General features: G+C 52.4%; 1 protein-coding gene across 1 annotated transcript; it reads right to left on the bottom strand.

The window, feature by feature from the left end:
- Nucleotides 1–1,811: 1,811 nt before the first annotated feature.
- WDR93 (WD repeat domain 93) lies at nt 1,812–20,492 on the bottom strand. Its single transcript, XM_077828331.1, has 17 exons — nt 20,435–20,492; nt 18,158–18,518; nt 17,194–17,389; nt 15,803–15,867; nt 14,203–14,285; nt 13,220–13,343; nt 12,584–12,622; nt 11,473–11,560; nt 10,395–10,578; nt 10,094–10,164; nt 8,492–8,578; nt 7,514–7,645; nt 6,355–6,550; nt 5,596–5,656; nt 4,890–5,046; nt 3,510–3,693; nt 1,812–2,323 (listed from the first exon to the last, which is right to left on the bottom strand). Exons 2-17 carry the CDS (start codon nt 18,422–18,424, stop codon nt 2,224–2,226), a joined length of 2,034 nt encoding a protein of 677 aa, XP_077684457.1. The 5' UTR covers nt 18,425–18,518; nt 20,435–20,492; the 3' UTR covers nt 1,812–2,223.
- Nucleotides 20,493–20,509: the final 17 nt, after the last annotated feature.

Raw genomic sequence — 20,509 nt, forward strand, 5'->3', positions numbered from 1 at the left:
CCATTAGTGTGCTGCTTTATTGCCACCTTCCTGGGGAATTCCCCATAGATGAAATGGGCCCTACTAGCCATTGCATGGTACTCCCATAGGTCACAAAGGCCACAAACGTTCATGGCAAAATGGCTTGGTCCTCACTTGGGCAAAACACCCCACTTTGAAGTCAGAGGGCGAAATACTTGAGGAAAGCCTGTGGGAGGCAAGCCAGTGACTGCTGCCCTGCCTGCTGTCGCATATCCCTGGAGGATGTTGGTCTCTTCTCCCCAGATCTGCCACCTGCCTCCAAAGGGGAAGATTGCTTACTGAAAGTCAAAGCATTCAGCAGTCTGCAGCCCACTGTTCTAGTGACAACAGTTGACCACAAGGAGGCAGCAGTGGCACTGTCTAGATTATTAAGGGCTGACTTTCCCGAGGGGCAAGCTCTCCTTGGCGGCTGCAGTTTGTGCTTGTTCCTTGTGCCCCAGTGATGGCATTGTGCCTCCAGCTTACGTAGGCTGGGCCTCAGCCTTTTGGCAAACGCACCCCCAGAACTAAGGACTGATTGATTCAAAGCCTGCTGAAGTCATTTGGAGTTGCAGGTACACAAGGAATGCAGACCTGGGCCATAGATCAGCTCAAACCAAAAACACATTCTCTGAGCTCCCTCTGCTGCTCAGTGGAGTCATCTAACAGACACTGAGCCTGATGCTGCTGCTCTTAACATCTGCTTCTAAGCAACCCGCAGGGTGGGTGAGTGTGGTTCGAGCTCTCCCCGACCCATGCAGCCCCCAGGAATCCTTTAGCAGCCTCTCCAGTCCAGAATGACTCAGTCTTCTTATTGATTCCTCAAGGAACAGCTGCTGGGTCCAGGCAGAATTGGTGATCAAACAGGAACAAATCCTGAGCACCACCAGGTTTGCCTGGCTCTGGGTATCCAGCAAGGCCTAGTGTAGAAGTTACAATCCTGAGAAAGTAACAGCGGAGGTAGCTTTTGAGGGCAGTGCCCAACCCCATATGTCCTACCAATAACTAGCACCTCCATGGACTGCTGGGAACGGAGTCTGAATTTCCTGACCAGAGGTGGTCAGTATTTCTCCATTATCACATGGGACTCAAGTCTAGTGTCTTACTCCTACACCCTCTCAGACCCAGGAGTGTCACAGAGGCAGCTCTCTGAGCTGCAGACACCCCTTTCCCTGTCCGGGAATAATGACTTTGCTCTGCGTAGCTCCCAGCTTCGATGGCAGGATTAATTTGGCTGCAAGTAGGCGAGACTAGAAATCAAACCAACCCGCAGCACTGTTCTGCTTCTCCCTCCCATCTCTCTCAGGCCTTCCCGCTCTCTTCTGTTCTTCCTCATCCCTTCCCCATGGCAGGGGTCCAGATACCACAGTGCCAAGGACCTAGATAAATGGGTAGATCTCATTGGGCTGACTGAAGATCCAGATGGAGAGCAACACTTTCCTCACATGGGGTTTGGGTAGAGAAGTGATACTGGCTGGAAGAAGCATCTAGAGGCATGGCCAGTGCCAGCATAGGCCTCTAACACTGTGTTGGCCCATCCTTGGTCAATAAAGCTTATGATTCAGGGGAACATCTGGATTCCCTGTTGCTGCTAAAGGCCACCAATACCATGTGGGACAATGGTGCCTTTGTCCATCTACATTCACTGTCCTATTCTCTCCCATCCCCAGGCACCAGGCTGGTTAAAATGCAAGGGGATGAGCATGTGGGGAGCCCCAAAGCTGATGGGATAGAAGAGCAATCCCACTTCAGGGCCAAGCCTCTGAAGCACCACAGACAGACAGACAGACGGACAGTGTGAAGGCCTTTACTGAAAGGGAGGGATGCGGATCTAACTGCATGCATGAAGCTGCTGTTTAGGCTTGGACTTTCCACGTCCATGTGGGACTCAAAGCTGCACTGCACCTTCTCTAGCTCAACTGTCTGGGCTGCTGGGTTCCTCCCTGTGATGAGCAGACACTGCTATCAGAATGCCCCCAACATGGTGCAAGTACCCTTGATGAATGAGGGGAGGAGGCTCTGCTCCCTGCTGGCATGGGCTGATCAGTGGGCTTGGGTAAGAGGTGGGAAAGTCAGTCAGTGGGCTGAGCTGCCTTGAGGTGGAGATTAGTCAGTTAAAATAAATAGTTTGCTGTTAAAATGCTAATGCTAGGCCAGGTTTGTGGGCCTACTGCCAACCCAGGGCTGTGAAGTTGATCTTAACTATAGCTCCTCCTGCCCCCATCACTTCTTCCGGCTCTCCCTCTGCAGGGCGGCTGCATGCTTCCGCAGCTGGCTCCAGCACTTGGGTACCTGCTGGCTGAGTCCTGACAGGCGCTGCAGTCTAAGAAAGAGAAGGCAGGGGCTCAGACTTTGTTTTTTCCCTGTTCCTGAGCTCTCTGGGCTCTACCAAACCAATTACAAATAAATCCGTGCGAATTGACCACCACCACCTCCAATGCAGATCGAGATCTAGAACAGCCAGACACCTCTTCATGTGCCATTCAGGACACTGAGACGGGCTGCTAGAATGTCAGCAGCCAAGCTGCCCCCCCCATTTGTGGTCTCATCCGATAGCCTGTGTGAGCACAAATCAGGGTGCTGCATGTGTACCTGCCATGGACTAAACTAAGGTCCGCTACAAACTTGTTCTTCTGTGGTTGGTGATTTGAGCTCTGTCAGAGCAATGGGCTAAGGGGGTCGCCAATTTAAATAGTAGAAAGGTGCAGGCTGGAAAGGCTTTTCCTTGGGACAGATCTATGGAAAGGGGAGGCATTACTGAGCTGGTGCTAGGGATGAAAGGTTCTCTGTGCCCTGAGCTAGCCTGCCACTCCCCTGGCTCAGGCCTAGAAGGAGAAGAGAGAAAGGTGCTAGGTAACAGAAACCTGCTAGGCCATTTCTCCCAACCCCCACTGCTAGGCTTCAGTGGGTTTTGGATCAGGCCTTACGTTTGAGAGGCTGAAGTCAATGGAGGATTCCCATTGACTTGGATCAGGCAGTCTTCCAAAAGTAACAGCTCAAGACACAGGTCATCCAGTAAGTGATGTAACACTGCCATCTAGTGACAATATGAGATAGCAAAGTCTCTGCCTAGCAGGTGGAGTTAATGTAGCCTGAATCAAAGATGCAATAGCTCCTATTCAAGCAGAGAAACCTACTGTGTATGTTCAGTAAAGGAGGAGTCTGCCCTGCAATTGTGTGCATGGGGAAACAGAATCATCTGGAGAGATCCACAGTCTCTCCCTTGCTATGCCCAGAGCAGCGTCCCCAGGGGCAGAGCTGGATGCTTGAGGTGGAGTGTCTGTCTGCTCTTTGGCACAGACCCAGCTCCCCCGGTATAGCCCACAGTTTACTCCAGTCTCACCCCAGTGATACGTAAGAACAAATCATACCAATCCACACAATCCCGCCTCAGGCCATTCTGGAACATCACTGGGCCCTTTGTGGTCTAGGGCAGGACCTGCCCTACCAGGAGTGTGAGCCAAGTCCCAGCTTCCAACACTGCAGACTTCCTGGTGGGAAAAGCTTACCTGTCACGGAAGAAAATGTCACATCTCTCGACCCATGGCAGGTGCTGCAAGGACTCAGGAGGAGGCTCCGGTACTGCTGGGAAAACTTCCATGGACAGGTAGGAATCAAAATTAAAAAGGAAGATGGAGCTTTGCTTGTCTTTGGTCTGTGTCCGGGGACCAGCCTGCTGCTGCTGCTCATCCCCTGTGTGCCAGAGGAGAGGACATGTAGGATGCACATTCTGCAGAACCATCACAGGGGGCCAAGAGTGACCCAAGGCTACCATGGAGCTGGCTGCACCAATCTGCGTACACTGTTCTCAAGGCTGCTCTGATGTCAAGCTACTCAGCTGGGGAAGACCCGAATGGCCTCATTTAGAGCAGCGATCACCACGAATGACCAAATAGTCCTGAGCCACCAGCTGGCCACACAGGCCAAGGTCTGGAGTGGGTTCTGCTAGAAATCCACCAGCATGGATGTTCTCGCATCATGGCCTGTGCAGCACATGGGGCTGGCAAAGAGATGGCTATGTACGTGGCTATGCACTCCTCCTCCCCAGTGTTCCCAGCTGCTACATCACCCTGGAGAAGCTACTAATACATCAATACTTTCCCAGTGTTACTTGCAGCAGTGGGCTACCTGAGAAACTATCAGAAGGGATGTGCTAAGATCACAAATGGGAGGGAGGAGGGGCCAGGCGATGGCTAACAGGAAGAGCGGTGCAACCAACTGATGGCAAGTAGGACGGAAGATGTCTAGAAAACATTCCCTCAACTAGCATCTTGCCCACCCTATGAGTAAGGCTGAGGACTCCTGCACCAGCTGACGGGGAATGATACAAGCACTCAAAGTCAACCAAAAATTTCATCCTAGCAGCACCAGTACCCTCTTTTCCAGGAGACCAGCTTCAGGGAAAGGGGAGGCAGCCAGTCTACTCAGCCTGTTACCTTGGCCCAGTTCAGCCTGTACAGCGATTGAAGCATGGGACGCACACTGCAGTCCCCATGGCCCCAGCAATGATGTTCAAGGCTTTCAGACCCTGCTGCTCCATGCAAGTCCTGCTGCCTCTCACCAGTAGGAGGCACTGAAAGGCCAGCGTACGACTTGTGAGCAGCTTTCAGGGGGGCCAGCGTGCAGACAGATACCGGTGCACAGATGCTGCACAACAATGCTAGTCGGCCTAGCGTCCAGGGCAGCTTGTGCAGATCTGTCAGCCACATGGGGAGACCCCACCCCCATTTCATATTGTGAGTTGACCCTTCTGCCTCCTAGGACTTGCTAGCTTGAAACCACTCCAGGAGCTGGAGACTCAGGGCCCCCTTTCCCCTCCCACCTGTGACAGGAGTGCATGGTAGCAGGTAGTTCCCTCCACCCGTTCCCTTCTGTGCCAGACTCCCTACCTCGGAGGAGCAGGCCGTGGTTCGTGGTATCCACGGTAAACACCGGTTGCCAGGGCGATGCTACTGTGTGAGAGGGTGGGGTGATGAAGTGGCAAACAGGCCGTGGCGCGGCAGTGTCTGTGAGGCACACTGTGCCATCCCAGGAGAACACCAGCACCTGAAATAGCAGCAGGGCACAGAAGCTGCATGGAGAGCACTTGCAGGGCCATTCCCGTTTCTCTGGGCTGGGGCTGGGGCAGGAGAGAGAGCCCTGAAAGCCTTAGCGGGATGCAGGAACCCTGCAGACCGGAAATGAGGAGCATGGGCCGGAGCTGTGTGGAGAACCCAGGGCTGCAATAGCAAAAATGCTGTGGGTCAGGATTGAGGTGCAACAGCAGAGCACCGCTTGCTGCACTAGGGCTGGCTCCGGCCAGATGCTTTTAACCCTTTATTTTCCACAAGGTCCTGGTGCCTGTTTGGAAATGGCTGTCCATCTCTACTGGTCACAGGGCTCCACATTCCACCTGTAGTTTATAACTGGGTTGGGCTGGACTTGCCTTGTGACCTCTCCACACCTCTGGGATTTCCTGGGGGTGCTGCCACTCAGGCCTCACCTCAGTGCTTGGTGACTGAGGCCAGCTGCTAGTGCTGTGCCCCCAGGCCCTACTGCACAGTCATGCACTTCAGAGGACACCGGGCCCTAGAGGGGGTGACTTGCAACACTCACTGCACCAGGTAAGGCTGGAATCGGTGCTACTGCACTGATGGTCTGATCTGGGTCCTCGGACCTGTAAAGTAAACCCACTCTTAGGATGCTGCTTGGGTGCAGATGCAGCACTTTGAGGAGCCAGGAGAGCGAGAGCTGCAGTGCATGACTCAGGGGTTCACAAGGGATTTAGGCCAAATGCTGCCCTTCTGAGAGCAGCAAACTGGGAGCTGGCCCTACCATCAAAGGTCAGATTGGCAGGAGCATGAGCAAACGGCAGTTAGGCAGGCACAAGTCAGGGAATTCCACCCCAACTTCTGTTCCAGGCTCTCCTGGAAGAAGGCCAAGCAGGCACTAGCAACACCTCATGGTGGCTACTGCAGGGACAATGCCTGCTGAGATATGGCTCCAGGCAGGGCTGTAGGGACAGGCCAAAGGGCAGCCCAAGCCTGTGGTCTCATGAGCTCGTGTCTCACTGCGCATCAGCATCAGCCAGAGCTCAGAGGGAAGGAGATGCCCCGATCCATGCCTGAAGGACTGTGATTGTGTATTGCTAAACAAAGTGACTGTTGCTGCTAAGGTTGAGTGTTTGGTACTGATAATGGGGTGAGAGAGTTTGCTGGGTTGCTTCCTGCCTCGCCAAAGACAGTGGTGAGGTCTCCCAAGGGGAGGGAAAGTGTTTACAACTCTCTTCTAGCAAAGGGAACCCCCACCATGCCACTGAGACAATTTATCTAGCCTGTGACCAACCTCCCTGGGGCCTAGCAGAACCCACCTCACCTGTCTGCCAGGAGCACGGTCCTGGACTCTCTGGGCCCTGATATTATAACCAGGTGGAGAGACCCATCCGTACACAGCACCAGAAGCTGCACTTTGGGCCTAGGCAGCTGGTCCGTTGGGGCTGTAGATGTCTGCAGGAAGTGGATGGTGCGGCTGAGACATCCCTCTGGAAGGGCAGTCACAGCTAGTGGAAACCCTGGGAAAGGCACAAGCATCCAACAGTCAGGAACAAACAGCAGTTTGGAGATACAGGCGCCAGCACTGAATCTGGCCTCCACCTGAGAGAGAGACAGCCTGGCTCCAAGGAGGTGACCTCCATGTGAGGGAAGCGCAGCATGGTTCCACCCCACCCATGCTGAACTAATGGGCACCTCTGTTAGTACCATAGGTAGGTAGTGACTTGTATGGGAGGGAAGTTGAGCATGACTCAGTCTTATTGGCTTAGCTAGGAACTGGGCCAGGTTCTGTTTTGGGCTCATTTTGCCTGCAGTCCTCCTGGCTATGGTGCAGCATGGCAGGGTTGCCACCTTCTCAGCTTTGGCCCAAGGAACCCAAACTTTACGTTGCCATGTAGCGGTGCAGTATCACAGCCTGCTCACACTGCATCACCAATGGATTTGGGTGGGACTGTGGCCTGCTCTGGTGCAGTCAAAGGACCAGCCCAAGTACAGAATAGGGCACGCTCTTGAACTTTGCTCTGGGAGGGTCATTGCATCACAGCCTGGTGATGCTGTGAACCTGTCATCGGGAATCAGACTGTCAGGATGTAGTGACACTGCTTCAGCCCCACAAATAGCATGAGGCTACGTCGTCCAGATGGGGGAATGTCCCGAAACCATCCAAGCAGGGCACTGGGAGCTTTAGCTGCTGCAAACATAACTGTGGGCCAGCCCCAAAGGCATTTTGGTTTCACTGTCCTCTTGCAGGACAGGCGATAGTTCTGTCAGAACTGGACCTGGCCCCTGAAAACTCGGGCCATGTGACATGACAGACTCTGCTACTCAGCTAAGGCCACCTGGGATGTTTGGCCACCTGTGGCTAGGGAACAAGCAAGCCTGCAGGTTTTTTTGGAAAATGTTCTTGAAAACCCCTCTGTGATCCAGAGCCTGCACATCCAGACCCCCAAGTCCCCAACAATTCCAGCAATGGGAGAGCTCACCTAGACTTCTGTCCCACACCGTTATCGTCCCATCTTCACATGCCAGAGCCATGTAAGAGGAGCAGGAGGTGACAGCTGAGCAGGTGATTGGAGCAGCACATGGCCAGACAGTGTCAGGTTTTAGCTCAGCATCTGGAGGGAGAAGCATGGCCTCTGAACAGCTGAGCCTCATCTTCAGGGAGAAGGGGAGTCCCTGTCCCCGTCCCTCCACATCAGCCCCTGGTGTGTGTCAGCCTTCTTGGGCTGAGTACAGTGGGTGCAGGTCAGGAGCTGCCTGCTGCAGTGGCCTCACTTGGGACACTGTCCATCTGGAAATCCTCACCATCCAGCTGCCACCCTGGCCTAATGGAGAAATGTGAGCCATGGGGCCAGTTCCTCTCCTCTCCTATGTCTCACTTCTTCTAGCTAATGAAAGCTGGCTCAACCCTCTCTCAACATTGGCCAACCGAGAGTGAAATGAAGTACTCCCTGCCCCCCAGCCATGGGGCTAAGGATGCTGCCTTTACAGGGTTCCCATCCCAGCTTGTCTGGGAGAACAATTCCCTTCCTAGTGTCATTAGACTTTTAGCCCTTAAGCCTCTTCCTCCTACCTGGGGAGGGTGGAAGCACTCTCAGGTTAGACCCAGTTTCCCTCCCTGCTGTGAGCTCACTGCTGGTTGCTATGAATGACTGAATCAGAAATGCTGAGGCTGTGGGAGACTGAGCTCCATGGGGACAAACATACGGTGCCCTACCAGGGCAAAAGGTATGGAAAAAGTCAGGGGCCGTGCCCTCTGGGAAATGTCAGCCTGACCGTGGGGGCCCTTTTCAGGTCAGGAAGATACAAGGGGGCCCTATTGGGAAAGGTCAGAAGATCTCCTGCCAGTGCAGGGTTAAAGGGAAAAGCCTTTTTGTACAAACCACTTTCTTTTGAAATCTACAGCAGAAGTTTGAAAATAAGAACCCTGCACTCCTGCCCCCCATTCTTTCGCTTCTTACCCATTTTCTCCTTTGATGGCCGGGTGAGTAAATACAGGCAGAGATTGTGGCTTCCATTCCAATGCACAGTGATTCCAGTGGGCACGTCTGGAAGAGGGAGATCAGAGAGAGGAGAGGGGAGTGGGCAGCTTGAAAGCCTGGGTTGCTTCCCCTAAAAACAGTCCCAGGAGTTGAGGGAATCTGAGTTACACAGAGAAGTCTCCTGTGCCAGCTGCATCAGCACACTGGAGAAAGTTGTCTGGGCTCTGCATCCCTTGGAGTTGCTCATTCAGAGCCTGAAACAGAACAAAAGTTCTTATTCCTGGTGATATTTCTTTCCCTGCCTGTCTGTTCTAACTGCCTATGTCACCCCCTCCCCCACCAGCTTCTCCCCCACACCTGGCAGTCCCCATTACAAGAGGTGGTCCAGGCAGCAGGAAGCCCAATCAACCCAAACTCCCTGGGGACATAGACGTGTTTGGAGAAAGAGATTTGCTGTGCAATGGTGTGAGAACTATGCCCCTCTACCTTCAATAGCCCCAGTGCCAGCATATATTGAGAGCAGCAGGCACCTGACCTATGACAACTTCCTTGGGGTCTGGGCCACACAGCTGGTTTGAGTGATGAGACGTTGGCGCAACGATGGCAGGCTAATGCGCTGGTGCCACTTGCTGGCCTGCCTGAGGACGGGAACTGCTGGTTAAAAAGCTGGAGACACCAGTTAGTTCGGCAAGAGGAAGGCTGTTTCTTTTACTGTATCCACAGCAGCCAAGCTGCCACAGTGACTCAGCCAGTCAGGAGCACGGGGCGTGCTCAAATGTGTCCACAGTGGGAGCCACATATTAACAGGGAGATTGTCTCAGGAGATCTCCCCTCCCATTCCCCATCGCCTGGCCCTGACTCTCTGTCATTCGTAAACCCAGAGCATCCCTCTGATAGAGTACCGGGGGGAAAGCATTTATGGATTTGGGGCTTCTTTAGTGCAATAAGAACTTTTCTTCACAAGGGACAATTAACCTCATGGGCACCTTCTGCTCTTCTCTTCCTCCCTCCCGCCCTGTTTCTCTCATCTGGGAAGAAGAAAGAGAGCCAGTTCTCCATGCATCACCGATTGGGAACATCTGTTGCAGCAGTTTCTGTGGCTGCTAAATTATAAACAAAGAGACGGCTGGACACGGACAGAGAGCTTCACCGCTGAATCATGAACCAGAGGAAGGCAGTAAGCAATGACACTTGTTGCCCTTGGCCCACTCACAGCACTTCCTGGCCTATGGCAGTGCCCACTTCACCCTGCTTTGGTTAGGGCCACAAGAAAGTAGCCAATCATCCCTCTAGTCCCGCATCCTCCCTCCCAGGGTGACCAATGTCAGATGCTGCAGAGGAGGATATAAATCTTCTCTTGTGCAGTAACAGACCATGGGGCAAGTTCTTATGAACCCAGCTAGCATTTTACATGTGCCTAGTGCATGAGGATTGATAGCCCTTATCATTTTCATCCGGGCTTGTGTCTTTGCAGATGCTATTCTTTGTCATAACAGTGCCTGATCTAGTTTGAAACTCAATATCCTGCAGCAGTAAGTTCCACAGGTTAATGATGCATTCTGTCTATCTGCTTTATATTACCTGGCTGTGCTTTGATTTCAGGTCCGATCTGCAGTATCCGGCCGGGCAGGAGAAAATGAAACACAGCATGGCTGAGAAAGGAAGGGATAATAAATACATGCTATGGAAATACCTTGATAAACAGGGCAATTCAACATGATCAGGAGTGGCTGTGGCCATACCCTGACGGCTTGGGCCCCGGTTCAGAGTAACAGTTGGGAAGTGCCCTGGAGATGGCAGTGTGTGATGGCAACTCCTGTGAATCCCTGGTTTGAAATGCCAGCATGCAAGGGTTGGAGGTGCACTCCTGCATCCCTCTCACCTGGGTTTCTCCTCCTTGCTGTCAGGCTCACTTTCTCTCTCCAGATGCTTTTGGAAGGTGCTGCGAAAGATTGCGTCCTGCTGTTCCCATTGGTAGTCTTTGATCACGTGATTCTGTCCCAAGCCGATCACACTGCCATCATCAATCTTCATCAAAGCCTCCAAAGGGCTTTTAAAAGTGCTTCCTGGATCGTGAACACCAAGGGGGGAGAAAGAGATCCAGAAGAAGCAGAATCCATTGAGATCTATGAAAGCTCTTGGGGGAGGGGTAACCCTTCCCCTTTCATGTAGGGTCATACCATCATGGAGGTGGGAGACTTGAGTCCATTCTCCTCCCTTGGGTGGAAGCACCTCTCACAAGCCTTTGACCTAGCATAAGGCCCAGGTCCATGGCCAGGAGCCAGCTCCTTTTACAAAAGCAATGGTGGCTGCTTTCTGCCTCACCTCTCCCTGGGGAAAGGGCCTAAACCCCAGGCTGCCTCCCTCTGTGCTCGACTCTCTGATCAGCTGCTCTACCCCTGTATAGCTGGTATTGGATAGGGATCATGTGGGCTCAGACAGCCAGGCTGGGCCTGGCACTGCTTTTGGTAAGAATAAGGGTGGAGGAGAGGAAAGGCCACGAAGACCAGGCAGTAAGCAAGAGGACGAGATTCAAAGCTCCGTGGGGTAGGGATCGTATCTGCATGTGTGTGCGCCGTACCCCACTACCATAGAGCCTTGGTCACGGGTGGGGCCTTTGGGCACCACTGTAATATACATAATAATCATTAATAGAGGTGATGCATCACTAATGCAGCTGGGATACTAACAGCTAAGTAAGCAGCGAGTCCCACTCCAGGATCAGAGATGAGCCACAGGCAAGGGGCAGGGTGGAGCCAGTGGGCATTTTACTGTAAGTTTTGATCTTTATGTTGCTATCCAGCCACTCACACAGAGAGAAACACAAAAAGACAGACACATACAAGCACCCAAAGAGAGAGAGAAATATGCAGAGAGACACAACCATTATTATTTAACCAGACTTGAGTAAATTCCCACTTCCCCACCACAAACAAAGGGCCCAAGAGAAGGGGCCTGACCTGTCAGAGGTTTGGGCGACCTAACCTTCAGCAGCAGCACTGGGGGACTCAGCTTAGTTTCAACTCTGTTTGCAGACATAGGTGATTCCTGCAACGGAAGAGACAGTCACCTTGAGCACGGGCACTTCCAGGAGCTGCTCTGTGGCCTATGCTGCCTCATGCTACCAACAACGAAGTTGTCACAGCTGAACACCTGCAGAATTGTTCCCCTGGGAATCAAACCCTCCTCCCAGGAAGGGTTTGCAGAGTTCCCCTCCCAGCATGCTGCTCCCACTGTCCCTGTGTCCACTATGTAGGCCATGCCCCATGGGCCTGAGGGAGCCAGAGCTTCCATCTGAAGGGAAACATGCACAGCCCCATGGGATCCTGCTTGCATTAGCGCTCCACCCTCAGCTCTTCCCCAGATGCCCCATCACCCAGTGCTCCAAATACCCTACCCTTTCTAACTACCATTAGAGATCCCTCCCCAAAGGTCCCCAGATACAGCATGGTCCTGGGAACAGTATGTGATCAGGCTCCAGTGAGAGTGGATCAGAGGTGAGGGATACTCAGATTGCTGCTGAGTACAAGAACCAGTGTAGGCTTCAAGGGACCTGTGATGGGGTAGAATCCCCTCTGCTTGGTTGGGAATGGGGAATCGGACACTTGCCACAAGCAGGAGGCCAGCATCAGCTTCCTGCCCTCAGCACTAGTCCTTGCACAGAGACGTGGCTAGGTACCTGAATGGGGATTAGTGAGAGTGAGGACCTAGGTGAATGCAAGGGCGAAGGGGAGTTCTTGACATGAGTACTTGGAGCAGTAGAGAAGGGAATGTTAGGTGTTCATTTGCCTTGGGTCTGAGTCATTGGGGGCGGGGAGCTGGCCTGTCAGTGCTGAAGAGCAACTCCTGTTAAATGGCAAGGCCAGCCTCTGCTGATCTCGGGTCTGGCGGGGACTAGCCCAGGTGAACACTGGAATGGATCTACTGGATGCTTAGAACAAAGAGTGTGACCCAGATTCCTGGTGCTCCTCCCCAAAAGGTGGGATGCAGGGGGTTCAAAATGCAGCCACCAACTCAACATCCATAATCTTCCTGGAGAGCTTGGTAAGTTCTCACTCAGGCCTTGGTTACCGTTTCTGCAGAGCCCTCTCCTGGCAGTTCCAGACTTTTCTGCCAAGGAAAATGAAAGAGGCTGTGGTTAGTTCATACAAGCTGACCATGGTAATCCAGAGCATCCCCTTCTCCACCTGAGCAAGTGGGGCTCTGACACACAGCCAGGTCTTCTCTTTGGCATGGGACTGAAAAATGAAGCCAATTCAAAGAAGCCCAGACTGGAGGATCAGCTTCCCTGACTCATACTTGGAGATACCTCACCCAATTCTCAGTTACACTAAGGCCCTTTTTGGCCATTCTGCCAGTATGAAGGGCATTTCAGGGGGTAGAAATGGCTGCCTGAGAAACCACCCTGCACTGGATGCCTCCCCAGTTGGGGGCAATACTTATGGGGAGGGGAGCACATTGGATTCTGGCCTCTGATCTCGAGGAACCTCCTTGGAAAACTTGACCTGTGGGTGACAATAGTGGCCCAACAATACGAGGGGTTTGTGAAATGTGGGTTGGGTGACAATGTCCTCACTTTCTTCCCCATCAGTGTGCTGACAAACCCGCTCAGCCTGGTGGAGCTGTGAAAACAAGGGCTATGGAAAGAGATGGAGGTGAAAGGGCAAGACAGAAGATATCTCGGTAGGAAAGAAAAACATTTTGCACCGTCGACGCCTGGCTGAACCTCCTCTCTCTGAAAGATGACACTACTGCAGCTGCCTGGGCATGGTCTGTCTCCTTCAGCCAGGAATCCTTAGGCAATCGGTAGATCTCCAGCCAAGCCTCTGTGCTGCCTGCATTGGGAAACTGCATTGAGCAATTGGAAAGGAGGAGAAAAGGTCTCTCAGGCAAGAGGACGCTGCTGTTATGTACCCTCATGAATGGGATTAGGATTCCCTTTCAAATGTAGGATCCTCGAGCTCATATCCCCACAAAGCCCTGTGTCGGGGATGCTGATCTAGGGACTGGAGCTATACTCACTGGGTCATGTTGCAAAGTGGTCTCCTATTGGCTGCCTGTGGGGTGTCACATCTGCTTTTCTAGCCCTCAAGGTTCCACCAGAGCCCCTTTGTGGGCACAAAGACCCTGCTGGGGCAGAAGAGGGCATTCACTTGGCTCTCACTGCTCTGAGACAAGAATTGTGACGAGGAAACCCCTGTGATTTGGCGAGGGTTGTTTACTGCAGCAGGTTCAGGAAGAGCCTCTCTGTGCAGTTCTCCAGCCTGTGTCAGAGCAGAGAGCCTCTCAGTATACAGGCCCATATGCTCCCAGTGTAAATGCGGGGCCTGGGGACAGGGTTGAGGAGCTGGGGTTGGTGATCAGAGCAGGAGGAGGGAGTCTGCTTTGCTTTGAATGGCCTGTCTGGCAGACCCAGAGGCACCACTGACCAGCCCCAGAGCGAGCTGCCTTCCAGGATTAGCTGGCCGCACGGGCTGGGTCCCTGCTGGGCCTTTGGCAGATGAAAGGGAGAAGTGTCAGCCCTCCTTGGCTGGAGGGACACGTTGGGGTGACTGAGGAGGGCACTGGGGAATCCCAGAGGATGCTCCCTAGACTGGTGAGTAAGTTTTACAAAGCTCCATGAACTGCAGGCCCCACCCATTGATGCAGGACAGCCAGCATCTGATACACTTCCTGGGTCCCAACAGGACTTGCCTTGCAGCAGGATGCCTGCATAATCGCCCCTCTGGGAGAGCTCCGCCTCCACACAGGTGTTTCTCTTGCTGATCTCTTCCTGCCAAAGAAAGGCATGCCAGCATCAGAAAAGGCTGGGGCTGCTGAAAAGGGACAGTGATGCTTGCTGTGGTGTGCCCTTATTGCTAATGGACCCAGGAATTTGACTGAAAAGAGGCAGGCGCCCCGGGAACAGGTCTGGGAAGAACGTTCCATGCGCAGAGGGTTGGTGTAGGAGCAGGAGGGGAGGAGAAGATGCCCTTGTTCTTGGGGGTTTGCTCCTGCACCTCACAGTGCTCCAGGATTCTCAGGTAGGGCTGGAGGCCAGAGGTGCCTTTTTCTGTGCGCATTGGGCTAAACTGTTGTGTCCATTTTCTTCAGCTCCACACCTCATCAGAGTCAGGCCTCCACTGGCTTAGTGCAGCGGGCTCTGCATTGGGCTACCCTTGAAAGCCACTCACGAGCACCAGCAGATGCAGAATGTATCTTCCGCAGGGGGAGGAGTGTGGGAGAAAGGCAAGAAGGAAGCAGTGGCATGGGCAAAGTAAAGGTGATAAAGGCAGAGAGAGCTAAGAGCACAGACTGGCAGGGGGTAGACGGGGCAGGGCCTTGAAGACTGGGACAGGAATCTCTACAGCCACCTATGGTTTTGGCCCTCAGTGGGGAGCCTTCAGCCCTGAGAGGCTCTTCCCAAAGCCTGAGCAAAGGTTCATTCCTTTGGCCATGGGGCGTCCAGGTTGTCTGTGATCAATGTAAGGCTGGCCTTGGGCAGTGGGGGTGTTTGCAGAGAGCATGCCTGCAGGATCCGTGTGCCTGTTGCCCAGCCTGAGGGATTCTCTGAAGCCAGGGATGGCAACAATGGGACACCCTGCCGCCCTGTGGGGTTTGTCACAAAGGAGGTGTGCAATGCACAGAAGGGGAGGGGGGCCGGAACCTGCCAGGTGGCCAGAGTCCCCAAAGTCTTGACATGCAGCTATAGCCCGAGGCCCAGCCCCCTGTGAGTGGCTTGGGAGGGCCGAGAAGCTTTTCAACAAGCTAAAGAGGGGAAACAAGTACAAATTGTGCCCCAGCCTAGAGCTCCCTCCAGCCCAGCACCCCCCCCTCCAGCCCAGAGGCCCCCCAGCTTCCCCACCCCTCTGCCCGAGCCCCCCAGCTTCCCCACCCCTTGGCCCAAGCCCCCCCAGCCCAGAGCCCCTCTGCCTGAGCCCCTTCAGCCCAGAGCCCGCCCCCCCCCGTGCCTGAGTCGCTCTGGCCCAGTCCGCCAGAGTCAGACTCCACATTTTTGAAGACAGGCTTCTTTAGTGTTGAGTTAGTTTGTTGCTGAATGCTGATGCACCTCTGGGATTTTGACATCTCAGAGGAGATTCTGGGCATAACCTGGGGTCTGCACCAGGGATAATGCGGGTTCAAAGGGGATTACAGGTGAGTTATGCACCACTGACCCAGTTACCAGGACCTCTGATCTCCATTCCAGCTGCTGCCCTTAGCCACATGTTTCCTGAGTGCTGTTAGTAACCACGATTATTTATTACACAGAGACTTTCGCCTCAGTGCCCATGACACACACAGAGGACTTACCACTTCATTTAGGACTTTAATGAGCAGCAGGCTGTCTTTGTAAAAATAAAAGAGACGGGCAAGTCCTGGAAGAGAAAAACAGAGGCAAGAAGTGGGTGGGAAGAGAGTGAGGGGCGCAGCTCAGCTCCTTTGGAGGGTGCAGTAATGGCACTAGGACTAGGTGCCTTCTGTGGCTCTCAGAAGACTCAGCCACAGCTTGCTGTCTAGTGACACACAGAGCAGTGCTGATGGCCCCAGCCAGAGGGAATACAGACGCTGCAGTGGGAGTGCTGCAGCCTGGGCAGACAGACTTATGCTAGCTCCACTTCGGCTACCATGCTAAAAATAGCAGTGTGGACGTTGTGGCATAGATGGCAATTGGCAACTTGGCCAAGTCCAAGCCTGCCTGACCCCCTGGCTCTAAGCTCGGGTGGCTAGTCTGAGCTGCTACTCTTGCTGCCTCATCCACACTGCTATTTTTACAGTGCTAGCTTGAGCCCCACTAGCGTGAGGTCTGTCTGCTTACTGGGAGGCTTGCTGCTAGCTGCAGTGTAGACATAAGCAGAGAGACCTGCATCCAGCCCTCCTCCCCAAGAAAACAGAGCTTCAAATGGGAAAGGGGGAGGTGGGTGGGAGCCCCAGGCATTTTCATGCACTTTTCAGCTATTGGAGTCAGTGCAGCAATGCTCAGAACTTGGAAAGCATCTATGCATCTGTCTTGCTAGGGGTGTTACACCAGCAGCCAGGACATGGGATTTCACACGTCCTCCCCCCCCACGCACACCCTAGGGTGGCCACATTAGCCACAAGTCCAGCATGGAGATGGCCTGTGCTCCAAGGGGATTTGCTCAGATCCAACTTTCTTCTCTCTAATGGAAAGAGAACTAAAGCCAACTTCATTAGTGTTGGACTCAACCAGAAGCCAATGGACCCTTCTGGGACTGCTGCATACACTAGTATCATGGTAAGGCCACTGGACTCAATATGGAGCTGACATCTTTTCTCCTCAGCCTAACCTCCACACTGCAGCACACTGACTGTCCCTGAAGTGGAAGGGCTGGATGAAAGCCTCCGCCTTGAAGCCCAGCAACATTACTCCTTGACTGGCTCAGGGTATTGCTACAGAATGTGAGAGGCACTGAGTGTGCTGCTTCCCCCATGTAATCAACCTCTGTTGCGCAACAGGGAGGGCACTAGCTATGGGGCCACCCCCTCTCTGAAGTCTGTTGACTAGTCCCCATTATTTGCAGGACCCTCTCAGAAATGTGTTACTCATGCTTACTTCCATCCTGCTTTAGCTCTTTTCTACTGAGTAGATGCCACTTCCCCCACCACCTCCATTCCATCATGGTGCAAACTTGTTCTCAAAGTTCTCCCCAGGTGGGACTTGAGGAAGCTCATGGGGCACCTACCCATCTCATCCACAGTAACGAGAAGGTGGGTCTCATTGCCAAGGTTGGAGGTACGGATGGCACAAATCTCTAGCCTGGCTGACTCCCAAGCACAGACCCGCTTACAGTTGGGCATGCTGAAAACTACAAGCCCTGTGGAGAGCCCAACAAAGACATGCTGTCCAGAGGCTGCAAGGCAGTTGGCTCTTCCCATCACCTGCAGAGATGAAAAACAAAGCAGAAGAGAACATGACCCTGCCCCGCCACCCCCTGACAGGGTGACTGATCAGCTACACCAGCCATTTGCCGGCGAAATCCTATGACCTTCACTAGGGCATGAAGTCTAGCTCCAATTTCAGAAAGATCCCACCAATATCAAGGATGAGGAACTTCTTCAAGGGAAGCTTGCCCTGTCACCGCCAGTGCTAGGGATAAACAGAAGCCTTCAATCTCCAGGCACTGTTCAGTAACACTAGAGCTTTCCCACACCCCACTACTCCCACAGGGAAAGCGGAACAAGTGCAGACATTCTCCTCAGGAAGCCCACACAGTCCCTGGGCACCATGCAGCTGCATTCAGTGTTGCTCTGCACCATTTCTAAAGTATTATTTTTAAAATGCAGTTGAGTTTGTCCATATGATAGCAACAGACTCATCAACTTCTCCAGAATAAGCAGGGGCTAGGGTCAGTCTGGCGTAGAAAAGCAGAGGGTGAGCCTGACATGATTTAATACCACCTCGCCTCTTTCAGGAGGGTGAGATGGGCTTTGAAATGGGCCATGTCCTGTACTTCTCAGATGAGCAAGCTTAGAGCTGTAGCCTTGTGGAATGAAACTGAAAGCGAGGGAAATGCTAATGGCGTCTCGGGAGTTTAAATGGGCAGAGGGGTGACAATGGAAGAAGAAAGCAAAAGGAACTGAACTGACAGTGCCTCGACAAACTGTTGCAATGACAGGTGGCAGCTGTGCTATGAAGGGTCTCCGTACCTGGAATTCAGCTGTGGGCAGGTACAACTTGGGCTGGACCTTCAGTGTCTGTGCCTCTCGAAGTGCCTCCTTTTTCTCAATGATTTCCCAGGCCTGCTCGAATACTAGGGTCACCAATTTATTGATCATCCGGAAAGGCTGAGGCAATGAATCAAAGATTTGATCGGGATCCTGCAGGAAGAAATTTTCTTCCTCATCCTTCTTAATCCAGTCCTTTTCAGAAGGTGGAGGGATCTCCAGGGGATGTTTCCGGATATATACTGGCATCTTTCTGTCTTCCCTGGTGTGATGACAACACAGGTGCCCTACACAGTAGTCACAGTAGATGGAGAGACCCAGGAAATCCTACAGTAAATAGATCCTTGAGATAATGGGAGGAAACAGATGATAAAACTTAGGAACTAGCTATAACAAAGAAGGAAGCTTCCTATCTTTATATGGAGAAATGACTATACCTATTTTGTAGGACTCACTTCTGCTTTCCTCATTGTCTTCCCATGGTCTCCTCTACAGCTCAGTGCTGTGCCATGTGAATACCATCCACGTGGATATATGCAGGTTAAGTACACAGGTGATTAGACATCTAAAATGCACAGCTAGTTATACAAGTTTTAGGTGTGGTGTTACAGATCAGTTAGGATACAGGTAGACTGGTTTTTGCCTGTCTCCCTGCTGACCCAGCCTAGAGAAAGTCAAAGATATGATTTGTTTCAAAGGAAAACTTTTCAAACTGCTTAAAACTTTATTTATTTCTAAACCATGTTTCTTCGCACTAGTCAAAGGCCTGTGTCAATGTGAACTAAGCTTATGGCAAGTTAGAAGCTCTTAAATTAACTGACAGGGCCTGTGACTTCCTAGATGTTTGTACAGTGCCTAGTACAATGAAGCTCCAGACCTGATGGGTGGCTTTGGGACTTTACCACAATGATCAGAGCACAGAAATATCGTCTAAAATGACACTTGGAAAACAAAACATTTCCTACTGACACAACTCAGAAAGGGCCAAATGGAACTGTACCAAAATTTCCCCTTTGGGCTGAAAAAAAAGCGTAAAAAAATCCAGCACAAAAGAGTCATTGTCCTGCAAAGTTACAGAGAGCTGTACACAGATGTTGCAAATGGAAGAGTTTCCTCCCCTGTAAACTGAAGGCTGCTAGCACAGTACTATGGGATCATAATACATGGACTTTAATCAAACCCAAACACCTTGGGCATGCTCGTGTTTTCTTCTATGGCCTTGTCTTCACTGCTAAAGCAGATGTTTTTCCTTCAGGGTAATTAATGTGCATGATCTATCTATTGCAAGGTAAAAACACAGTGAAGACAAGGCACTTTAGTTTTAACACAAGGCACACTAGATGAGATGTAGTGCTGACCTCAGTGAGTTTACCTCACAGCAAAACTGAAGTGCCTGATCTTCACTGTGTTTTTACCTCAGGACAGTTCACGGATGTTAGTACCCCATTTTTATGGTAAAAAATGCACCTTTTTAGCAGTGAAGACAAGGCCTAAGAGCTGTTTGTTTTTAATAAATGAGCACAGACCCCGTTGAGCTTGCATGTGCTTTGCTGCTACCTTAGCCAAATACCTACAGGCTGAGAGACCACGCCCTAAGTTACGCAAGCTTTTTCCACTCTGCCGCAGGCAGTGATGATGCTAGAGGAGCTCTAAAATGTCCACAGATAAACGAGTGCTGTGTAGGTTTATTTGGCTCAGGGCTGCAGGCCTTCTTGACTCAACCACTCATACAGAGAAAGTGGGGTGAGCGGCCAGTGTGTGTGAGCTGGCAACTGCAGGGTTGCCATTTACCACCCCACAAACAAGCCTGGGAGCAGATAGTAGGCCCTAGACAAAACAACTAGAACTGCTTAGGTACAAATCAGGATCCATGATGTCTTCTACAATGAAGGGCATGTCAAGGGATAGAGAGTGGGGGAGACAGATAAATGAGAGGCAGGCTTTGATGTGACCCTGAAGACCAGGTGATTCTGGGGTAAGTGCTGAGTCTTACTGCAAGGTTTAATTTTCAAAGCTGGGAGACCCAGCCACTGGATTTTCAGGGGGTCTCCTGGAATTAATTCGCCCTGTTCCTGGGGATGGGCTATTGCTGAGGAGATCCCCACTTCTGGGGAGGGTGTTGCTGAGGGGATCCCCATTCCCATGTTAGGGATAACCATTCCCTGGGAGGTGCTGCTGAGGGGGGGTCCCCATTCCTGGGAAGGGAGGGAGGCTTGCTGAGGACACGTCCCCGTGATTAGTCCCCTCCTCCTCACTCACCTGTAATCGACCGTTGATCGGTTGCTGTGGTAACTGCTGCGCTAGGTCCAGTCGGAGCTAGGTCCGGGTGGAGAC

Source organism: Eretmochelys imbricata, chromosome 10 (genome assembly GCF_965152235.1).
Source record: "Eretmochelys imbricata isolate rEreImb1 chromosome 10, rEreImb1.hap1, whole genome shotgun sequence".
Lineage (NCBI taxonomy): Eukaryota > Metazoa > Chordata > Testudines > Cheloniidae > Eretmochelys > Eretmochelys imbricata.

Coding starts and splice junctions, on each gene's coding strand:
- WDR93 (XM_077828331.1), bottom strand. CDS start 18,424: ATGCCAGTATATATCCGGAAACATCCCCTGGAGATCCCTCCACCTTCT. Junction 17,390..18,157: donor TGCCCACAGCTGAATTCCAG/GTACGGAGACCC, acceptor TCATCTCTGCAG/GTGATGGGAAGAGCCAACTG. Junction 6,551..7,513: donor GGTGTGGGACAGAAGTCTAG/GTGAGCTCTCCC, acceptor TGCCTTTCCCAG/GGTTTCCACTAGCTGTGACT.